General features: G+C 37.6%; 4 protein-coding genes across 6 annotated transcripts; 2 read left to right on the forward strand and 2 right to left on the reverse strand.

Moving 5' to 3' along the window:
- Window positions 279-2,389, reverse strand: LOC105178086 (pentatricopeptide repeat-containing protein At1g26900, mitochondrial). The gene has a single exon (XM_020691851.1). It carries the CDS (start codon window positions 2,248-2,250, stop codon window positions 430-432), a length of 1,821 nt encoding a protein of 606 aa, XP_020547510.1. The 5' UTR covers window positions 2,251-2,389; the 3' UTR covers window positions 279-429.
- LOC105178095 (putative tRNA pseudouridine synthase Pus10) lies at window positions 2,400-9,083 on the forward strand. 3 transcript variants are annotated; one of them, XR_849099.2, is made up of 16 exons: window positions 2,400-2,683; window positions 3,198-3,589; window positions 3,793-3,913; window positions 4,176-4,293; window positions 4,897-5,021; window positions 5,214-5,285; window positions 5,661-5,729; window positions 5,824-5,904; window positions 5,988-6,107; window positions 6,198-6,272; window positions 6,361-6,441; window positions 6,820-6,893; window positions 6,976-7,036; window positions 7,338-7,393; window positions 8,338-8,562; window positions 8,664-9,083. XR_849099.2 is itself a non-coding variant. In XM_011101458.2 (15 exons), exons 1-15 carry the CDS (start codon window positions 2,534-2,536, stop codon window positions 8,417-8,419), a joined length of 1,677 nt encoding a protein of 558 aa, XP_011099760.1. In that variant the 5' UTR covers window positions 2,400-2,533; the 3' UTR covers window positions 8,420-8,715. The 3 variants fall into 3 exon arrangements, 2 of the variants coding, with proteins under 2 accessions (XP_011099760.1, XP_020547511.1); XM_011101458.2 differs by having other exon boundaries at window positions 8,338-8,715; XM_020691852.1 differs by having other exon boundaries at window positions 6,367-6,441; window positions 8,338-8,715.
- Window positions 10,626-13,013, forward strand: LOC105178106 (berberine bridge enzyme-like 18). Its single transcript, XM_011101474.2, has one exon. The coding sequence runs from the start codon at window positions 10,944-10,946 to the stop codon at window positions 12,549-12,551; it is 1,608 nt and encodes a 535-aa protein (XP_011099776.1). The 5' UTR covers window positions 10,626-10,943; the 3' UTR covers window positions 12,552-13,013.
- On the reverse strand, window positions 13,375-19,713 carry LOC105178116 (prolyl endopeptidase). The gene is made up of 13 exons (XM_011101487.2): window positions 19,367-19,713; window positions 18,843-19,062; window positions 18,549-18,749; window positions 18,333-18,403; window positions 17,873-18,035; window positions 16,622-17,215; window positions 15,758-16,138; window positions 15,591-15,666; window positions 15,441-15,504; window positions 14,723-14,858; window positions 13,953-14,066; window positions 13,768-13,872; window positions 13,375-13,641 (listed from the first exon to the last, which is right to left on the reverse strand). The coding sequence occupies exons 1-12, from the start codon at window positions 19,651-19,653 to the stop codon at window positions 13,807-13,809; spliced, it is 2,373 nt and encodes a 790-aa protein (XP_011099789.1). The 5' UTR covers window positions 19,654-19,713; the 3' UTR covers window positions 13,375-13,641; window positions 13,768-13,806.

The following is a 19,942-nucleotide window of genomic DNA, read 5'->3' on the forward strand; positions in this document are numbered from 1 at the left end:
TGCGATGTGTCATTCTAGATTAATGAAGTACTGAGTGTAATACTTCTGCTAGGGCACAACATTATTTTGGCTGGGAGGAGGTGCTAAAGTTGGGAGGAGAGACAGAGTAACTGCACAACTATATGACTGAGAGCTATTTTCTCTTTTTCTTTGCCCTCATAACCATGATTGGTTTCCAGCATTTCGGTTTGTTTCCTGTTGAACAGTCATTAGTGGTCTGCCTTTGATATCAAGCAGCAACCTTAATCGAATAAAGTTGGCATAAGATGACATGCTGATATATGAGCTTAGGATATTATTGAGGGGGAAAGAAAAACACAACACCTCTAAACTACAGTGTACCTTTTTTCAGCATTTCAGTTTGGAGTTAGCAAGAAAAGCAACAAGCCAACAAAGTTACAGAAGTAGTGGGGAGTCTCAAGTTTGCTACTAATGAAGATCATCTCTCATGTTGTCTAAACTCTCAATTGTACTGCATCCAGCTTCCTTCTTTGCACGTTGGACATAATCAGCTTCTTTCACCAACAGCTTTGCCCTCTCCAATAGACAAGTATGATGTGGCACCATCCCAGCTACAGCGTAAGTACTGGTAAGAGCAAGCCAATCAGCTGGATGTTCTTCATGTATTTGTTCTAATTCTTGTTTCACACGCTCTGCGACATCAACATTACCATAGACTCTACAAGCCCCAAGCAAGGCACGCCAAGCAGTGCTGTCCCTCTCCAGTGGCAATCCCCTGATTAGCTCGTATGCTTCTTCCAGCAAGCCAGCACGGCCTAAGAGATCGATAATACATCCATAATGTTCAATCTTTGGGATCATTTTATACACTTCCACCATTCTCCTGAAACACTTTGTCCCCTCTTCCACTAAACCTCCATGGCTACAAGAATTTAGCACCGCCAAAAAGGTCACTTCGTTAGGTGCAAATCCCTCCTCCTCCATTATATGAAAGAGCGTTACAGCATGATTGGCTTGCCCGTGTAGCCCATAACCCGAAATCATGGCCGTCCAAGACCTGACGTCTTTGCACTCCATTCTATCGAAAACACTGACTGCTTTCTCAAGCAACCCACTCTTAGCATACATATCTACGATTGCTGTGCCAAGAACTACATCCAACACCAACTGCTGCTCCTCCACATAATCATGCACGTATTGTCCTATAGCCAGAGCCCCAGATGCAGAGCAAGCAGAAAGCAGTCCTGCCAAGGTAGATGAATTAGGAAGTAGGCCATCATGCTTCATCAATGTCAGCAATTCCAAAGCTTCTTCAAGAAAACCCGTTTTAGCATACACATCAATCAAACAGTTCCACAATACGACATCTTTCTTAACATCAATTTCATCAAAGATTCTACGAGCAGAATAAATGAACCGATGTTTCCCATACATGGAAATTAATGCAGTAACTATATTTAGATTACACAAAAATCCAACCTTGAGGCAAAACATATGTAGACATTCTCCTAAAGAAATATCTCTTAGTTCCCCCACCGCTGACAAAACACGGAGTGCAGTAGTCACACTGATGGCAGAACCATCCCTATATAGTTTTTTGAACAAATCCACAACCAAATCATATTGAGACGCACAAAGATAGCCCCCCATCAACGTGTTCCATGAAACCAAGTCTCTCATTGTCCTCAATTCATCAAACAGCTGGTGGGCCTCAGGAATTCTCCCACAAACACAATAGAAATGCAAAAGAGCATTCTTGACATTCAAAAACAAATCAAACCCAGTTTTGAGAACAACCGTATGAACTCCAAGCCCAGTCCAGACCTCCAATAAACGAGAACAAGATTTCAGAACCGAAACAAAAGTGAACTGATCAAGCAAGAAATCTTGTCTGTGGTTTTGGGCTCTCATGCAATTGAACAAAGCAAGACCTATTTGGGGTTCACTGCTGATGGAATACCCTCTGAGCATGGTATTGAACATGTAAAGGTTTGGGCTTTTTATCTGTTCGAAAACAGCGGCTGCATACCGGATATCTTGCATACAAACTTGTGCAAGAAGTTTGCTCAGTGGGTATGGAATATTGTCAAAACCAGTCTTCAACATCATCCCATGAATCTGAGCAGTTTGAGAGGTCTGTTTACATGATTGTAACAAGGAAATGAGATTCTCATGTTGATGGTCCGTAGAAAATCTACAGTAACTTCGATGATTAATAGACCAAATTCTCAATTCTTGCCAGAAATGCCAGTTGATATTTGTTTTGATCATAAGCCGGGGCAGAAACATTCACCAGAATTGATTACTGCTAAGCGCACATTTAGAAGTCATGATCCATCATGAAAAGATGGCTCTTTTTCCATTTAAAAGAATATAAAAGACTGAATAAATAAATCTAAAATCCTAGCATCAAACACGGCTTTACTGAACTACCCCGGGCGATTATCACGCCTTCTCCTAAAAGCGTGCTTCTATTCATCGGTTTCATTCTTGAGACTACTCTCTATTGTGAACTGGTGATACTCCACGAAAACCACCTTTCTTGGCGAAGTGAACGGAGGGGACTTCGGGAATGGCCACCACGGGTGCGGCCGCTGACGGAATCAATGAAGAAGCGCGTTTTAGTTCCTCCGTCGAAGCCGACAATGATGACCTGAAGCTCCTTCGTGACTCTGTCCGTGCGGTGCCGGCTCAACCCCTCAAAGACCTGCTGTCTAACGGCGTCAGTTCTGTTCTCAAAATCAATCTTTCCTTTCTTGTTATGTTCTATTTAGTTCTAATAATGCTTATTATGTTGCAAAAATCAGCAGAACGGGAATTTATTTATTTTCTTACAACTTACAAGTGTATCTTACTGGAAGAGTGCTATTCGTTGTTTCTGTTCAATCTTTATTCAAATTTTAGAGCTTTTTGTATATTACAGAAGTCATTAACTGATTTTTCGAGTGTAAGTTTCACGTTTTCTGCTAATCAAGTTTATAACTTCTCCCTTGGTGTGTTAATAGCTGCTGTTTTCATGGCGTTGTCACTAAAGATTGAAATGTTAAGAGTTGGGATTAAAATATCTGTTGAAAGACAGTAGATTTTTAACAAATCCCTGTATCGTGATTCCAGTTTGATGGATCCGAACAAACTTTTAATGCGAAGTGCAGAGTCCAATTTATGTTTTAAACCACTTTAGTCGGTTTATCTTGATAACTTGATGTTTATGTAATAGAGGTTTCATTACCGTGCAGGTTTGTGTGCGATGTATATTTCGGCTATTTTCTCTTCATGAGCAAATTTGTTCTCGTCCTTCCCTGGTGACACCAATTCTTAGTACAATTCTTCGTGAAGTAACAGGATGTGAAGGAGATGGCACTAGTAGTAGTCCTAGAGAAACTAAAGATTTGAATGATTTAGAATCCTTGAGAGAGGTCAAGGAGGAGATTAAAGTTTGTAGTGTTTGTCTAGGCATCTTGCAGTTTCTATATAATGATGATAATGGGACATTGGTGAAAAAGGATTCTGCCAGTGATTTTGCTGCAGCGATGGAAGAAGTTGTAAAGCAAGAGGGCCATCAAAGTGATAGCTTCTCACTTGAAGTCTCGCTACCCCAAGATGTTGTTGAAAATGAACAAGCAGTTTGGTTAGTGATTTGTTTGCAAATTGTTGAATTTTAATTGATCATGAATCCCAGGGCTGGCTCAAAATCCCTTCTGTTAGCTTTATGTATTTGTTGTACTTGTAATTTTGACTCGTTTTTTGGTTTTTCTACTCATTCATTGAGGCGTTCATTGATATATATGCACTACCCGTGATTTCAGATACTTTGATCATTTTGTTCATTAGGTTGTATATACAAGAGAAGTATAGTTCTGAATCTTGGTTCCTGGAAAAGCTTCCATCTGAATGCTTTGCCACAAAAGATTTCCTGAAGTTGTCTGTGACAAATCCTTTGGAGACATTGTTGGTAAACTTTTACTCCATTTCAATCATCACAGTTTGTAAAAATTGCTGAATTTCTTTAAACTGAAGCATTCAATTGGCATAACTTGAACTTCATAATTGCACTGAACATTCTATGAGGAAAAGAGATGGAAACTGATGGCTGCATTGTAAATATTGCAAAGCGGAGATGCTGATTCTCTCTTTCTTCTATGTTTCTTTTTTGTTTTTGGGATAAAGATACAACTGTAGAGGGTTTAGTCTTTTAAAAGGTTGACATTTTGTAGGGTATAAAATGCAATGTAAGTTCTTTCCGAGTTCGCTTGACATACACACTTTCTGATGCATCAACAAGGGACCGGCACATAAAGGAGAAAAATGGATTCTGTAAGAGGAGGAAAACAGGTAATAAATATTCGATCAGTTTGAGTTTGAAGCATAAGCAATAGATACTAGAGTCTATAGAAGTCTGGCATTCTAAATTTTAGTAAAATACCGTACTTGTTTAAAAATATTTTTTATTTATCACTTTGTTAGTGGTATTGTCTAACCAAGTGTCGCCCCATTTTCATGTACTGCCACCTTATGGTACTGTATGGCCAGGTGTCCCTTAATATTTGGAAAGATGTGATTATGTTGATCTCTCTTGAAAAGTTTATACTGTAGCAAGCGGCATCTGAGGCATATATTATTACGCTTTTGTCCAGTCATGCTTATTGCGTGCAACCTTATGGTGCTCAGAAAGTGTGAACTAATGATGCTTGAGGATGGGCCTCTATGCTTATATTCATCTAAACACAGAGTGTGTCATTTGTCTAACAGTGTAGACATCCAGAATAATTGAACTAGCATTTTGATAGAATTCATAATTGCATTCAAGAGATAGCTATCTATTGGTTCTTTGGCTATAACAGTCAAGAGACGGTGAAGGCAGATATGTGAGGAATGTTGCGGTTAGTTGTTCTGCATTCTGCACATTTCACTTCCTTTAAAATGTCAATGGAACAGATGACAGTGATAACTTCAAGAAAGATGGTGGCTTTCATAGAGTTGAAGGACATGATCTCACTAGAAAATCTTCAACCGCCTTGGAAGATGGCAGGGTTGGTCTATCAAAATTCCCTCTAGAGAAGGTATTGTTTTCAATTATTTGTTCATCTGGCTCTTTATGTCTTGCTTCCTTGTCATGCATTTCACCCTTGTCAGTCTCCCTTAAAATAAGGAACTATAAGGAGCTTCGCAGCATACTTATATTTATTGTAATACTCTTCAAACTTTGAATTATTGATGCTGGATTACTAAATATGTAACTTTTTTATTTTTAGGTCAACCAGTGCTGCTCCTTGAACTTTCAATGCTACAGAACTTCCGTCTATGTTGGTGGGAGATATCTTAAGGTGCTATAACATTGCTGCATAATGTTCCTTGGATAATGTCAGTATGTCACTGATAATGCGTTCTATTTATCTAGACTTGAGAAACAGTTGTTTGATCCTTTTGCACTTTGAATTTCATTCATAAGTGTGAATCGTTTGATATTATAGATAATCACATTTGTTGACCCTAAAGTTCTCCTTCAGTTTTGCTTTACATTGTTATATGCTGTCATTGGCAGATAGCAGCATTTTATGCATGCTTGTATCGAAGGGATTCACTTTTAAGGGCTTTGTCCTTCCTGTAACCCATACCTAGTTAGGAGGCCAACCAACTGTCTTTTTTTGTCAGATTGACTGATAGGGAAAACAATTATGTTGTTGCTCTTTCTGATGCAGTACTCTAGAAATGTCAGTCAGACACGCTGGATCATAGATGATGAGCGAATGGGTGAAGCATCTATTGAGGTAGAGGACCTCCTAATAATTCTTTATTTTCAGGGTAATGATGTGAGATGATGAAAAGGCGTCGTTCATGAGTTTTCATGCTTTGCCTTTGCAGGAAATAGTTGGTGGCAACATCCTTCCCATGTGCCAGGGTGACACTTATAAGTTTCACGCTGCCGGCAGAGAAGATATTGATGTAAAGGAGCTTTCAGATTTCAGAATTAGTTATTTCTGAATTTTCAAATACCATTCAGTTTTCATTCCATCTCTCCTTGCTAGGTTCGGATGTTGGGTACAGGGCGGCCTTTTCTGGTTGAGATCCAAAATGCACGCCAAGTCCCTTCTGATGCGTTAGTAAAAGATATCGAAAACAAAATAAATAGCCTAGAAAGCAAATTTGTGAGTACTATTAATTTCATTTATTTGTTGCATTTACTTACCTTCAAATTTTGATTTGTGATCAAGTACACAATAAATTTGTATGGGCAGGTGAAGGTAAAGAATCTTAAGGTCTTAGGCAATCAGGGTTGGGAGCTGATGCGTGAAGGAGAAGCAGAAAAGCAGGTAAATTGCTTCACTTTGTAGTCAATTGGTTAGGTCACATCTTGTATGATTTGCTATCATACATAACAATTCAATACTTTTTATGTAGAAACAGTATGCTGCACTTGTGTGGATTCCTCGCCCTCTAAATGATGACGATGTGCAGACATTAGCATCAGTGAGGGACATGGTAGTTTTGCTTTCTTCACTCTCTCTCTCTCTGGGCCGATTGCTGATATCACTGTCTCTTTCGTCCTGATGTTATGTGGTTTTCTGCTTGAGATAGGCTTGATAAACAATGATTAAAACTATTAAAATTGTGTTAGCTTTATATTATATACTTATATGGTGTGTGCATACTTGATTTTAGTTACTTCATTAATCTCTTTCGATAGCTTTCATATGTTGTGCACAGGATTCCTTGACAGTTACATATATACGTAGCACATTTAGATTTTCAGCAATTTTTTTTATGTAAAGTAGTTTTTGGATATATTCTTTTAAAAATCACTCCCTTGGGACATTATGAAACACAGCCCCTTATAACGAATTCCATTTTTTTGTTTAGCAAATTTTGCAGAAAACTCCAATAAGGGTTCTCCATCGCCGAAGCCCATTAGAGCGTGAAAAAACCATACATTGGTACAGAAGTCCTAAAATGACATATTACACTATCTTGTGCTGTTTTGAAGCCATTTTTATCTTTTTATGTGTGATATTTCAGGATGAGAATAGAGAGAATAGCTGGAAGTTCTCAATATTTCCTTTTGCATTTGTGCACACAGGTAAAACATCTTTATTTGTGTAAAAAGAAATTCATTCGTTTAGATTAAAGATTAACATTTTATTTGTCAACAAAATATACGACTAACTATAACCTGCAATGCAATACTTTAGTATTATCTACATGGGTCAGTGGGATCTTAAAGTGGGATCGCTGGTAGGATAATATCTGACATATACTTGATTCTTCCTCAGCTTTCATGTTCTCTGATTAGATTGAAAGCCATACAAAAACTTACCTCCATTCTATATTTTCTTGAATTTTATGCTGACCCTTGATCCTGACAACTGTATCTTAACCAGGCTGGAACATACATCAAGGAATTTGTTCATGGGGATCTTGGACGCACACATCCAAGGTATGAACTTCAATCACCTTGCAACAACATCAATTTTCTTTCAATGAGATGCATGCTTATGGATATCTCACGGGTCAGGATAGTATAATTCTTGTTCCCATTCTGCCCGATCACTGGCTTTCTGGTCTTATTGGATCCGTTAGATGGATATGATAGCTCAAAGAACTTATGTTTATTTAAAGATTAATGCATTGGTGATGTTTGTTTCACATTCGAGATGCTGCCTGGAAAAATCTTTTAGAATTGAGATCTTCACTACTCTGGTCGAACAACTTGACTCATTCTAGGGATTTTGGAATCACCCAGCTAGGCGAATCACAGTATGTTTGGCCTGGCTGTATAAGTGTAGCCCCAGAGGGCGGCTAGCACCTCAGGAGCCCTTTGTTACGAAATCCTCTAGAAAGAGAAAAGCCTCTCCGTCCGGGGCCAACCAGTATGACGATTGGTTTCCAATCCGAAATGCTTATATAATACGAAAAAAATGAGCTAATGAGAAAGCGTCTGGAGTTACTTCTACTTTTCGTAGAGATAGAGGGAAAGAAGCTTAGTAAGCTAGTAGCACGAAAGTGGCTTCTTCTGGAGCTCGCTCGGGGGACAGAGAGATCTTCTTTTTGAAATGGAATTTCTTTTTAGGTCTTCGTGCTTATTCGAAAGTGAATGAATGTGAAATTTCATTTTCTAACTAATGGCACATCTTCCTTAATAGCAACTGCACTTCTACGCAGGCATCGGGGACAGAGTTCTTTTTGAAATGGAATTTCTTTTTAGGTCTTCGTGCTTATTCGAAAGTGAATGAATGTGAAATTTCATTTTCTAACTAATGGCACATCTTAAGCAGATTATTACTACGTATAGCAAATATTTAAAATAGCTCTCTCTCTCTCTCTCTTGCATCATCTTCTTAACTCAGTTTCCCTGACCTTTATTCTGTTTTACATTTTCAGCATTGGTTCAATTCTCAAATGCAGAGCAGAAATATTGCAACTTGATGTTACAGATGTGAAGATGGATTGCTTCCAGGCGTAAAATGAGGCATCCCTCAAATTGGTTTTCAAGTGAAAGTATACCTGCGACGTCATTAAAGTTCTTTCCACCCGGCATGGTCAATGATGCCCCGATTTTAGGTTCCATTTTATTCCATACAATACAATGAACGGACCGATGTTCAAGTCAGTTTTCTAACTTTGCTGTTGTCTTTTATGATATAATCCCAGTACACGTTCTCGATATTAAGGCAATGAAATCAGATAGTTTCCTCTAAAAAATCTAGTGAAGGAGAAAGTGTTCCAAGGAAAACGATAATCTGTAGCCGTCTGTGGGCGGAGCAACCGGCCAAAAACACTCTTCTCACATGGAGGAATGAGAAAGTTGGTGAGGTAGGAAGAAATGTACAGAAGATTGAGAGTGAAAGATCCATGTTCTTGAGGGCCACAACCACACCATACTGGGTACTTGTTCCTTCACTTTCACCTTTTTCAACTTGTCTCCAACTAATATAAAGCTGCTTACTTATACGTGATATTTTTAGGATTTGATACAATTTACTCCTATAATATTGTAAATAGGCAGCTTACCCTCTTATAAAAAAAAAGTAGCAATTTACCTCGTCTTGGGAGGTAAAATACTATATTTTAAAAAATACAAAAAAAGATTTCATGGGGGGCAATTTGCTCACTAACAATATCACGGGATTGCATGTATTTTTATATAATTTAATTAAATTTTAAAATAATTTCTGTATCAGATCAAATCATGTGAATAATCTATAAATTCAAAATAATTGAAATGCAAATCTGTGATGGTTTGTTTTGGTTAATGCTTGTGGTTGTGAGTGTGAGTGGAGCCGACGATACCATGCTATGGATTTGGTAGCCAGTAGTTGCCATTACTATTTGTGTCTTGTCTTGTCTTCTCTTCACACCATTTCTCATGCTACGGATTTCGTACCCCATCAAGCATGTTTCACGCTCTCCTATTTTCATCCACAAGGAATATAATTGTTGCTATTTATGTATATATAAATGTCCCAATCATTACCTACATATGTATATAGTTTTATATACAGATATTCAAATTATCACATCAATTAAAGTAAATACATACCCATATAAGCATTGGCTTGGTAAATATCTTATACGGTATATTCGACGAGAGATTTGATGTTTGAAATATTATTAATATTTCTGATTTTAGTGATTGTTGGGTTTTTATTTATAATCGACCAAAATGTTTTTGTAAATTATGAACTATAATTTTACGTATTTTTTTATGGAATAAGTGGACAATTATTTTTTTAATTTTTCATTCACATTGTGCTCACTACTATATCTTATAATAAGGGGGTGATTAGTAGGTAGAAATGGAGTGAGCATTCATAATTGGTATAATTTTTTAGGTTTAAGAATACTTATTCTCTTAGGTAAAATCAACCATTTACTCCCCCAATATAGTATTTGCTATTCCTAACATATTTGATAATTTTTTTTTTTTGCACAAATTATTCTTCTAATAGAATAAGTTCACAAACTTTTGGATGGTATAGTTTTTTGCCAAAATAATATATTTTTATATATCTAAAAAATGGATTTATATGTTTATTGAGTTAATAAATTATTCTTTAAATAAACTATTTTTTTAATTGTAATAACATGTGAAAAATTTTATAACTTATTTATTTCCTTCTATAAACAATTTTATTGATGGGCATTGGCTACATAAATATAACCTTTCTATAAATAATTTATTGCGTCATGAGCATTGGCTACATAATTATCCTATAACAAGAGTAGCAACTACGTGCCCGGCAACACCATCCCTACCATGTTATCTATACGTACTTGGAAACAACAAAGATTAAATGTATTTTGGGTACCGGAATTAGGCTATTTGTCGTTTTCATTCTTTATCTTTTTAGGATAGTATTTTAATTTCATATCTTTTTAATTTTTACAATTTTAGTTCTTATTTGCCAGAGGTCAAAAAATGGTGAAGTCCTGCAGAAAAAATGATTGAAATCATAGATTTTGAAAAGATATAAGATCAAAATGTTACCCTTAAATTTAAAGAATTAAAATACTGGAAAAAATAAGTCAATAAAAATAATTGCCTCAATTTTAAAAGTGCACATGAGATGCAAATGCATTTTTCGGGCAAGGAAGATAAATGGCAAGAAAAAAAGTTTACAAAAATTAAAAACATATAAAAACCCAAATATTATCTTTGAAAAGTTAAAAAAATGAAAACGCTAAATGACCAAATTGACAAAAAAATAAAGCCTTGACAGCAATGTAAGAATAATTGGTGGAGTCTGAATTTTCAACTCCTTCTTCCCCACTGTGGGACCGAAGGAGACATCAATGTCAAACCATTACATCCAACAAATATGTGGTACACTTTAGCCATTAAATTTCCTCCATTTCTCTTGACGTATACGACGCAGGCTTGATACTGAAATCTCTTTCTCAAACAATTCTTGCACCATAAAGAATCAAACCACAAGCAGCTCTCTTGCACCAAATATTGCTAGTGATTCCTGCACAGAAATAGAAAAATGAAGACTAGGACAGTAGTTCACATGCCATCGCTAGTTCTGAGCAGCTGCCTTGTTTTCTCATTGGCATGCACTGTTTTTGCTCACCAAGCCCCTCATAAATTTCTACATTGCGTTCAATCCCATAACTCAGAATCCATCTCTCAAGTCATTTACTCTAAGAACAACTCCTCCTACTTATCTAATCTGCTCTTCTCCATACAAAACATACGTTTCATTTCGCCTTCGATGCCAAAGCCTGCCTTCATTGTTATTCCTTTCACCGAGTCTCAAATTCAGGCCGTGGTTTTATGCTCAAAGGCCAGTGGTCTGCAAGTGCGAGTTCGGTGTGGAGGCCATGACTATGAGGGCCTGTCTTATTCCTCCCACGTCCCGTTTGTTATAATTGATTTGAGGAATCTCAGCTCAATCAGAATTGATGCAAAGAAAAGAGTTGCATGGGTTGAGGGGGGTGCGCTTTTAGGCAATCTTTCTTATCAGATTGCAAAGAGGAGTGGGAATCTTGCATATCCTAATGGACTTTGTCCCACTGTGGGGGTTGGAGGGCACTTCAGTGGAGGAGGGTATGGTACATTGTTGAGAAAATATGGACTGGCGGCTGATAATGTACTTGATGCAAGAATCATCAATGCAAATGGCGAAATCCTTGACAGGAAATCGATGGGGGAGGATCTTTTCTGGGCTATAAGAGGTGGAGGGGCAGCCAGTTTTGGAGTAGTCACGGCCTGGAAGATTAGATTGGTCAAAGTCCCTGATATTGTCACTGTTTTCACTGTAAATAGGACATTGGAGCAAAACGCAACGGACTTGGTTCATCGTTGGCAGTATGTTGCTGACAAGTTTGATCGTGATTTGTTTGTCAGAATCCTTGTAACACGTGTAAATTCTAGCCATCATAAGGAGAAAACCACGGTCCAGGCTGCGTTTAACTCAATTTTTCTTGGAAAGATCGACAGGCTGCTTCCGTTGATGCAGGAGAGTTTTCCCGAGCTGGGATTGGTTCAGGAAGACTGCAAGGAGAAGAGGTGGATTGAGGCAGTCCTCTACTTTTCTGATCTTCCAGACGGGTCGACTCTGGATGATTTAACAAACAGGAATCCTAATCCCAAGACTTATTACAAGGCAAAATCAGATTTTGTCCAGGTCCCCATCCCCAAACATGGCCTCAAAGGGCTGTGGAAATTCTTTGACGAAGATGAAGCAGCTGATGCTCAGCTGATTTTTGCACCATACGGTGGAAGAATGAGTGAAATTCCTGAATCTCAAATCCCTTTTCCCCATAGAGCAGGGAACATATATGAAATCCAGCACTTGGCTTATTGGGACAATGAACGTAACAAGCAGGCTGAAAGGTATATAAATTGGCTGAGAAGGCTATACGAGTACCTGACTCCCTTTGTTTCCAAGAATCCGAGAGCTGCATATTTGAACTACAGGGACTTGGATTTGGGAGTGAACAATGACGGCAACACAAGCTACAAACAAGCAAGCGTTTGGGGCACTCAATATTTCAAGAACAATTTCAAAAGGCTGGTTGAGGTGAAGAGCAAGGTTGACCCTAGTAATTTCTTCAGAAACGAGCAGAGCATTCCGATACTGTCAACCTAATACTACCCAGAAAATAGGGGTTATCTTCTTGGTATGCATCAAGATTGTGCCTCGGATCAGATTAATTTGTTCGACTTTTGATGTTTCTGGGCCTTTGGAGTTATGCACGTTGAGTTAGTTCATCTGTTCACTAAATAAAAGATGTCGCATAGTCCGAACTGCGGACAGTAAATTGTATAAAAAGGTCGGTTCGATGCATGTATCTTGAATTGAATTTAACCAAGGACAAAGTTCTGATAATTATGTTATGTTGCTCATGAAATGATAAAGGATGCTTTTGTTGTATTCACCCACCACAGGCAGTTTGCGTTTAGACCTTTAGGCATTGATGATGAGAATGAGACGTATTGCATTAGTAGCTATGTTCTTCTCAACGCCTTTCGGTCAAAATATGTCTACATCTGTACCAGTTTACGAAAAAGAAAGAAAGACCAATAAACGTGTGAAGCTTATTTTTTTGTTCTTGCCAATTGCCATTGCTACTCTTGGGGTGATATTTTTGGAAATTTCTATATGCATTGCGGGTGATGGCATCAAATTTAGTGTGGTGGTTACTTAAATCCTTCTGTGTTTTCACAACGCTGATAATCAAGTGCAAGATTTTGCGTATCCTATAGAAAATGTAAGGTACTCTCACCCCGTTGAATTTCTAGCCTCCCATATGACTGTTAATCTTAAAAGTTGTGAAATTAGCAATCCTATGTTTTCATGTAGAGAAAAATATAAAACTATTAAATGTATGATATCACTTAAACACAACACCTATAACATACCGACACAATATAATTCATCAATTTAATTAATACTTTCAAACCAACCAGTATAATAAGAAAAATATATATATATATATATATCTTAGGTCGACTCCAAGAATTCGTTGACGTACTGATGATTTTCGTATAATTTAATGTGAAAAATCCTGGACAGGCATAATTTACGCTAAAGGGCAATGTGAAGCAATACTGTTCTGATTACTTGGTATGTTTTTCATAAAACCAACTCCACCTACGAGTAGTATGTCGGCTCCCATAGTATACATTCTTTTTCCCAAGGCAGAGCAGCAGCAATGAAGAAAGCATCTTTCACTTATCTGGAAAATTACCACAGAGATGATCATTGTACCCGCTAAATGTCTTAGCAAGTCAACAGATGGAAACCCTATCCATTTGAATCAAGCAGATAAATCCCGTAAAAACATGTATTTCCACACTCTTACTTCCAGATTTTGTAGACTTCACCCAAAATGGCATTAGGTCTAGTCGATCCAGGATGCATCTACCACCTTAGCCATGAAGGCATATCTATCTGCAGCTTCGTCAATCTGCAACACAGTTTTGTCCAGGTTGATTCAGTTGTTGAGAGAAACTTGAGAAGAGCGATGTGATAGGTTGATATACTTACTATTTTCTGTGTTGGCATTCCAGCTCCATGTCCAGCCTTCTGTTCTATGCGCCCGATGATTGGGTTGGTTTGAGGACTTTTCTCCACACTCGTGCATAGAACGTGTTGCATGGTCTATAAGCAACATTTAGAGAAGTGAACCAACATGCAGAATGGTAACAGGTGAAAGAAAGATGGTGTAAAATTCTCAAGTCTATCCCTGAGATGGTCAATCTTTGCTAAAAGTTGGCAGCAGTTTCATAATGAAGACTAAAAGTCACATTTCCACCTATTGAGAGGTCCAGAACAGAGATACAGCACCCTAGACAGCAGCCATGCGGTTCCACATATATTATGTAAAATTCCACCAGTCACAAATTTTGTTTCACATACAATTTAAGCTTGAAAAGTACAATTCTGTATCAAAAGATTTCACTATATAGCTTCCCGTTTTCAAAGTTACTCAAAGTCCTTAACTTGCACTTTCTTCAATTAGTAACAGTTTATTATCTTTGGCAGTTCTGAACATAGAATACGACGAACAGTTTATTATCTTTGGCAGTTCTGAACATAGAATACGACGAACAGTTTATTGTTTTTGGCAGTTCTGAACATACAATAAGACAATATAATCCACAACTATGCTATTGGCCCTAGTGGAGTCTGCCTACACAAACAAAAATTAGGAAACAGTTAATAATTCACGACCACCCAACTCCTTCCTCTTACCAAAAAGAAGTTGATAATGGAAAAAGAATAAAGGGTATAACTTCAATGGATAAAATACACACCGCCAATAACTTCAGTGAGTGCAGAGGGACAACACGATCATCGTGGTCTGCCGTCAACAACATAGTGGATGGATACTGAGTGGCTTTATCAGAAGTCTTATCCCAAGGTCTCCTAACATTATGCAAGGGCGAGTACCTAAAAAAAGGAAAAGGCCAAAGAAGAGAAAATTAGCTCACTCAGACGCGGACTCCAATAAGTGATTCAGTCACTCGCTGGTTGGGATAAAGAACAAACAATATTGCATTAATAAAATCCATTAACTCAGTACAAACAAGGGGCTAAACCAAAATTCATAATAAGCTTAGCATATTGATTTTGGTTTATCTTTATCATTAAAACAAATGCATGATGAAATACCTCTTCATTTAGGAGATTTTGGATTGTCAAAAGATAACAAGGACGTAGAAGATTGAGAGGTTTCCTGGGGCACAATTTAGATTTCACATTTGATAAAACCAAAAACAAATAGTCTATTGAGTCTCCAAATTTTGAATCACGAGGTTCACAGTAACAATGATAAGTCAATCAGATCTCCAACTCCTAATTACTCCAGACAAAAACAATTGAAGAACAAACCACACATATGTTCTAACCAAAAGACACAATACAGAAGAGGAGTGGTAAAATAACAAGTAAACCAAAGCTAACAGCCAGTCATTTGTCTAATCTAGTCTGGAAAGCCGACAGAGTTGATTCTCAAGAAGGGAAAGTGCTCACTTAATTAGCCAATTGAACTCTTCCTCCTTATCTGAACATCCATAGTCTGAGGTCCATGCATGGCCTAGTGTGGAGGGAGGCAAATTAAAAATTCTAAAACATGTAAAAAATGTGAATAGACAAGCAATCATCTTTTGGAGAACCCCTCACCAATGGTAAACTTATGAAACCTTAGCATGTCCATAACACCAACATGAGCAAGAGCACAGCCAAAAAGATCAGGTCTCTGCAATCATATATCCCAAAGTTTTTCATGAACAAACTCGGTTAGAAAAGTATGCAGCTAAAAGTATGAAAAGGATGATAAGAAGTGCTACTTGATTAATACAAGCCCCAACAAGGAGCCCCCCATTGCTTCCACCTTCAATGCACAACTTCTTCGGTTGGGTATAACCAACAGAGACAAGATACTCAGCAGCTGATATGAAGTCATCAAAGCAATTCTGCTTCTTTGCAAGCGCACCAGCTTTATGCCATTCTTCCCCATACTCTCCTCCTCCGCGTATGTTCGCAATGCAAAAGACACCATCTAAATGCTTTGCGATCAAAATGCGGCTTGCGGTGAAATATGGTGTAATACTGATATTAAATCCACCATATCCGTACAGTAAACAAGGATGAGATCCATCCAAGGAAAGCCCCTTTCTAGCCACTATAAACATTGGGATTTTAGTGCCATCTTTACTGGGCACAAAAACCTGAACAAGGAATATTTCAATCAAGGACCGACCACAGAAAGCAAAAGAATAATAAAGAAAACAATACTGGAATCAAGTTCTTTCAATGGAATACCCACCAAAACCTGCAACAGGAGTCAGTTTTCATTGTTCATACACAAAAACAAGTTGATAGAAATTGTAATGACATCAGTATATGAAAGCATTGAATGATTACTCTAGCACTGCAGTTCTCATGAATTAGGAACATCATTAATTTACGCCCAGAAGTAAAAGCTCACTACTCATCCCAACAATGGTTTAACACTAGTACAAATGAAAAGGTATATAGCTGTTGATTAAACCAAGAGGTACAGAAACATTTGTTGTAAAAAGAAAATGGGAGGTGAAACAATATTTCTCTCCAAAGTAGGAAGATGGGCCTAACAGAACATTAGAGAGGAGAAACTTCCATATTATGAATCGCACTTCTTGACTGCAAATTTTTTTTAAGCTAGTATTTACCTGACTGGCTTCAAATTCACTCCTGTCAAAGCCAGGGACAACTATTTCTCGGAAGATTCTCAGATCCGGGGCCTCGCCTTGTAAGTTGCACGTATATATAATGCCTGGGATAAGGAAGCTTGTAAAGCCAACAAAGATTATGCTGTCTTTGCGTCGAGAAGATATCTCAGATACTGACCCAATTTCGAGTGGTAAATGGTGCAAAAGGGAACCTGTTTTTAGATCCCTTATTTGCAGAACATTTTTCACATCACTCAAATAATTCACTATGATTTGGTTGCCATTTACAGCTGTAGCAGATTCAAGCACGTCTTTTTTATCTTCTTGGAGTACTTCAGTCCACGAACTAGGCTCTTTCAGATCAACTCGGACTAGCTTGTTTCTTGGAGCATCCTTATTAGTGAGGAAGGTGAAAATCGTGTCATCATTAGCAACATACTCATAGGAAGCGTCAAACTTGTCAACAAGCTTGACAAAAGGAAGCAATTCTTTTTTCCCCTTATAACCTTCAAGTCCTTTGGGAAGTGATAATAGGTCACAGTAATAAACCTTGTTCACAGGATCACAATTTTCTCCAATATACAGAAGAACGTACTGCAATTTCCAGAAAAATTAAAGGACCAGTTAATCGGAAAGTACGTCAATTATTACCAGCTTCAAGCATAAGGATTAGGCTGCTCACTCAAAATAAGATGATCTATGCGCATAAAAGAAATATATATAATAAATATTATAAAACATGGAAAGCCTCTTTTCTTGCAACTACACATCAATGTTACTAGAGGCTAACATTGGTGCAATCATCTTAATTCCGTTGAGTACCAGCCAAAAGTTTCTACCCTAGAACCATCATCGTAGATAAGGCTTGACTTGTCTTTGGCATGTATTGCTTAATAGACAAGATTAGATGACAAGTTTAAGGAGAGCAATTTGCATTACCCATTCTGTTCTATAGCATAAGATCACGGATATGTCATAAACTATCTTTATTAAACCATAACTCTGTCAAGGGCAAAAATTTTATAAGACAATGACATTATTTAAAAGTTCAATTGTACTTTTTTTTAATTTTCCGTTCTCTTTTCAAGAAGCAATTAATCCAATTTCACTTTTAAGCAGTCCATATCTTTTGTGTGTATTTTTACTCATCATGGCATCAATCACATGACAGAATTGCAACAAACTCAAACAAGAAGAGCAATAAACCAACTTGCAGACCTTTTGAATAATGTGAAGTCAGAGTTTTAGTACCTTCCCATCCTCTGTGACTGAAGCAGAGAGGGTATGTTTAGGATTTTCTGGATCGCTCCAGCATAAGATATCTTCAGACTGGTCAGTACCCAAAAAATGATAATAAATTTGATGGTTTAGATTCGCTTGAGTCTCAGTTCCAGCATCCAACTTCTCCCCTTCCCTTTAAAACAAACCATCCAACATGAAGATCACAAGAACCCACTGTTGAAAAGATGTAAGGAACATCCATAACACATAATATATGAAGATCAATTCTGAATCAATGGCTTAAGAAGATTGATAGTATAAATACTTGGCAGACCAAGTATGCAACAAAGCAGTTGCTCCAAAAATATAAATATTAAGTGATCAAGCTTTAACAGCAAACACAGTGATCTTTCATCTGAAAACAAATTACTCTACATAGAAGCAAATGGACGCAAGTTAGGCACATATTTCATATGCAATTATTACTTACTTAGGAGCTGGATAACGGCTATAGAAAAAACCCTTGCTATCATGTGTCCAACTAATACTTGAAAACTTAACCTGTTAAAGCAAATATACATCAGGGCACATTAACAAAAAGTCTGGAGTTTACAGATGTAATACAATATAGGAAGAACAACTCCGTCCCAGATTTACGTTTAGAAAGAAATACATCGCAAATATCATGACAATTTTTCAATTTTACCCATGAAATGGTATCCGGCTCAGTGCTCTTATCAGCAATCCGCAAAACTTTAATGGTAACCCAATCACTCCCACTTGAACTAGTGCCATAGGCCAAGTACTTTGCATCCTCACTAACCGCGTATGCACTCAGTGCTACAGTCCCATCATCACTTAGAGTGTTTGGATCAAGCAAAACCTCAGGTTTCCCATCCAAACTATCCTACAACCACCAAAAAGACTAAAATTTCAAAATTCACATGATATAAGGTGGCACTTTAAAAAAAACAGAAAAGATGAAACCTTGAAGAAAGACCTGAACATATAGGACTGTTTGTGGTTGTAGGCCGGTGTTATGGAAGTAAAAGTACTTGTCACCTTGCCTAAATGGAGCAGTATACTTGGGAAAGTCATATAATTTGGTAAGCTTTTCACGAAGCTTTTCCCTTGTTTCGCAGGTCTTAAGCACAGAATCCGTCAATTTCATCTGCTTTTCCACAAACTCTTTTGTCTCCGCTGAATCAGGGTCCTCAAGCCTAACCACATTATTTCATATTCATCATACAAACATTTGCTACAAAAATAGGAGAACAAAATGAAACCCATTAAGAATTTCAACAATACCAAATCTCAAATAGCGTTAAATTAGGCTTAAATAATATCCGAATCGATGTCCATTCAGTCCAAAGTCATAGAAATCAAACTTGTAAACTAGGAAACACCTCATCAATTCAAGGTGATGTTTGAATTCTTTTTCCAATTTGAATCCTTCCAACTCTCTACTACCAAAAGCTAAAACGAGGATTCAGCACATGATATTCAACCACACCAAACTATTACCATCGATAAGGGTCTGGGACCTTAACACCATGATAATTGTCAACCACAGACTCGTTCCGACGAGCAACGGGGTACTGCAAAAGCCCGTCAAAGGCGGAGAATGATCCCATTCTTGGAGCTGTGGACAAAGTAGGCGGCAGAAAGCGAGAGGAGAAACTTTTGGGCGACGGAAGCGAAGAAGAGCAGGTAAGAGACGTGAGGGAGCGGAAAAATAACAGGCGGCGCGTCAAGGTATTTAGGAGGGGGGAGGAGAGATTAGTGTGCACGTGGCGCGTGCATGACAACATTCTTTACTGGAATTTGAATTGGATCGCGTTGGCGGATATCAGGGGACGGCAACATCTTCCACCCGTTTCATTTACTTATATATATTTTATTTATCTTTTTAATAAATAAATAAAAAAAATATGTATATGCATTTGTGAGAATTTTTAATGTGTTTTTGTACCTTATATTAGAGTAAAATAATTTAAAACTCTCTAAACTATGTATTTTGTAAATCTCGTGTGATATACTCTATTTAATTGTGGTGTTAAATAGGGATGGTAATAGTTTGAGTTAAACCCAGACTCAGAT

Source organism: Sesamum indicum, linkage group LG2 (genome assembly GCF_000512975.1).
Source record: "Sesamum indicum cultivar Zhongzhi No. 13 linkage group LG2, S_indicum_v1.0, whole genome shotgun sequence".
Lineage (NCBI taxonomy): Eukaryota > Viridiplantae > Streptophyta > Magnoliopsida > Lamiales > Pedaliaceae > Sesamum > Sesamum indicum.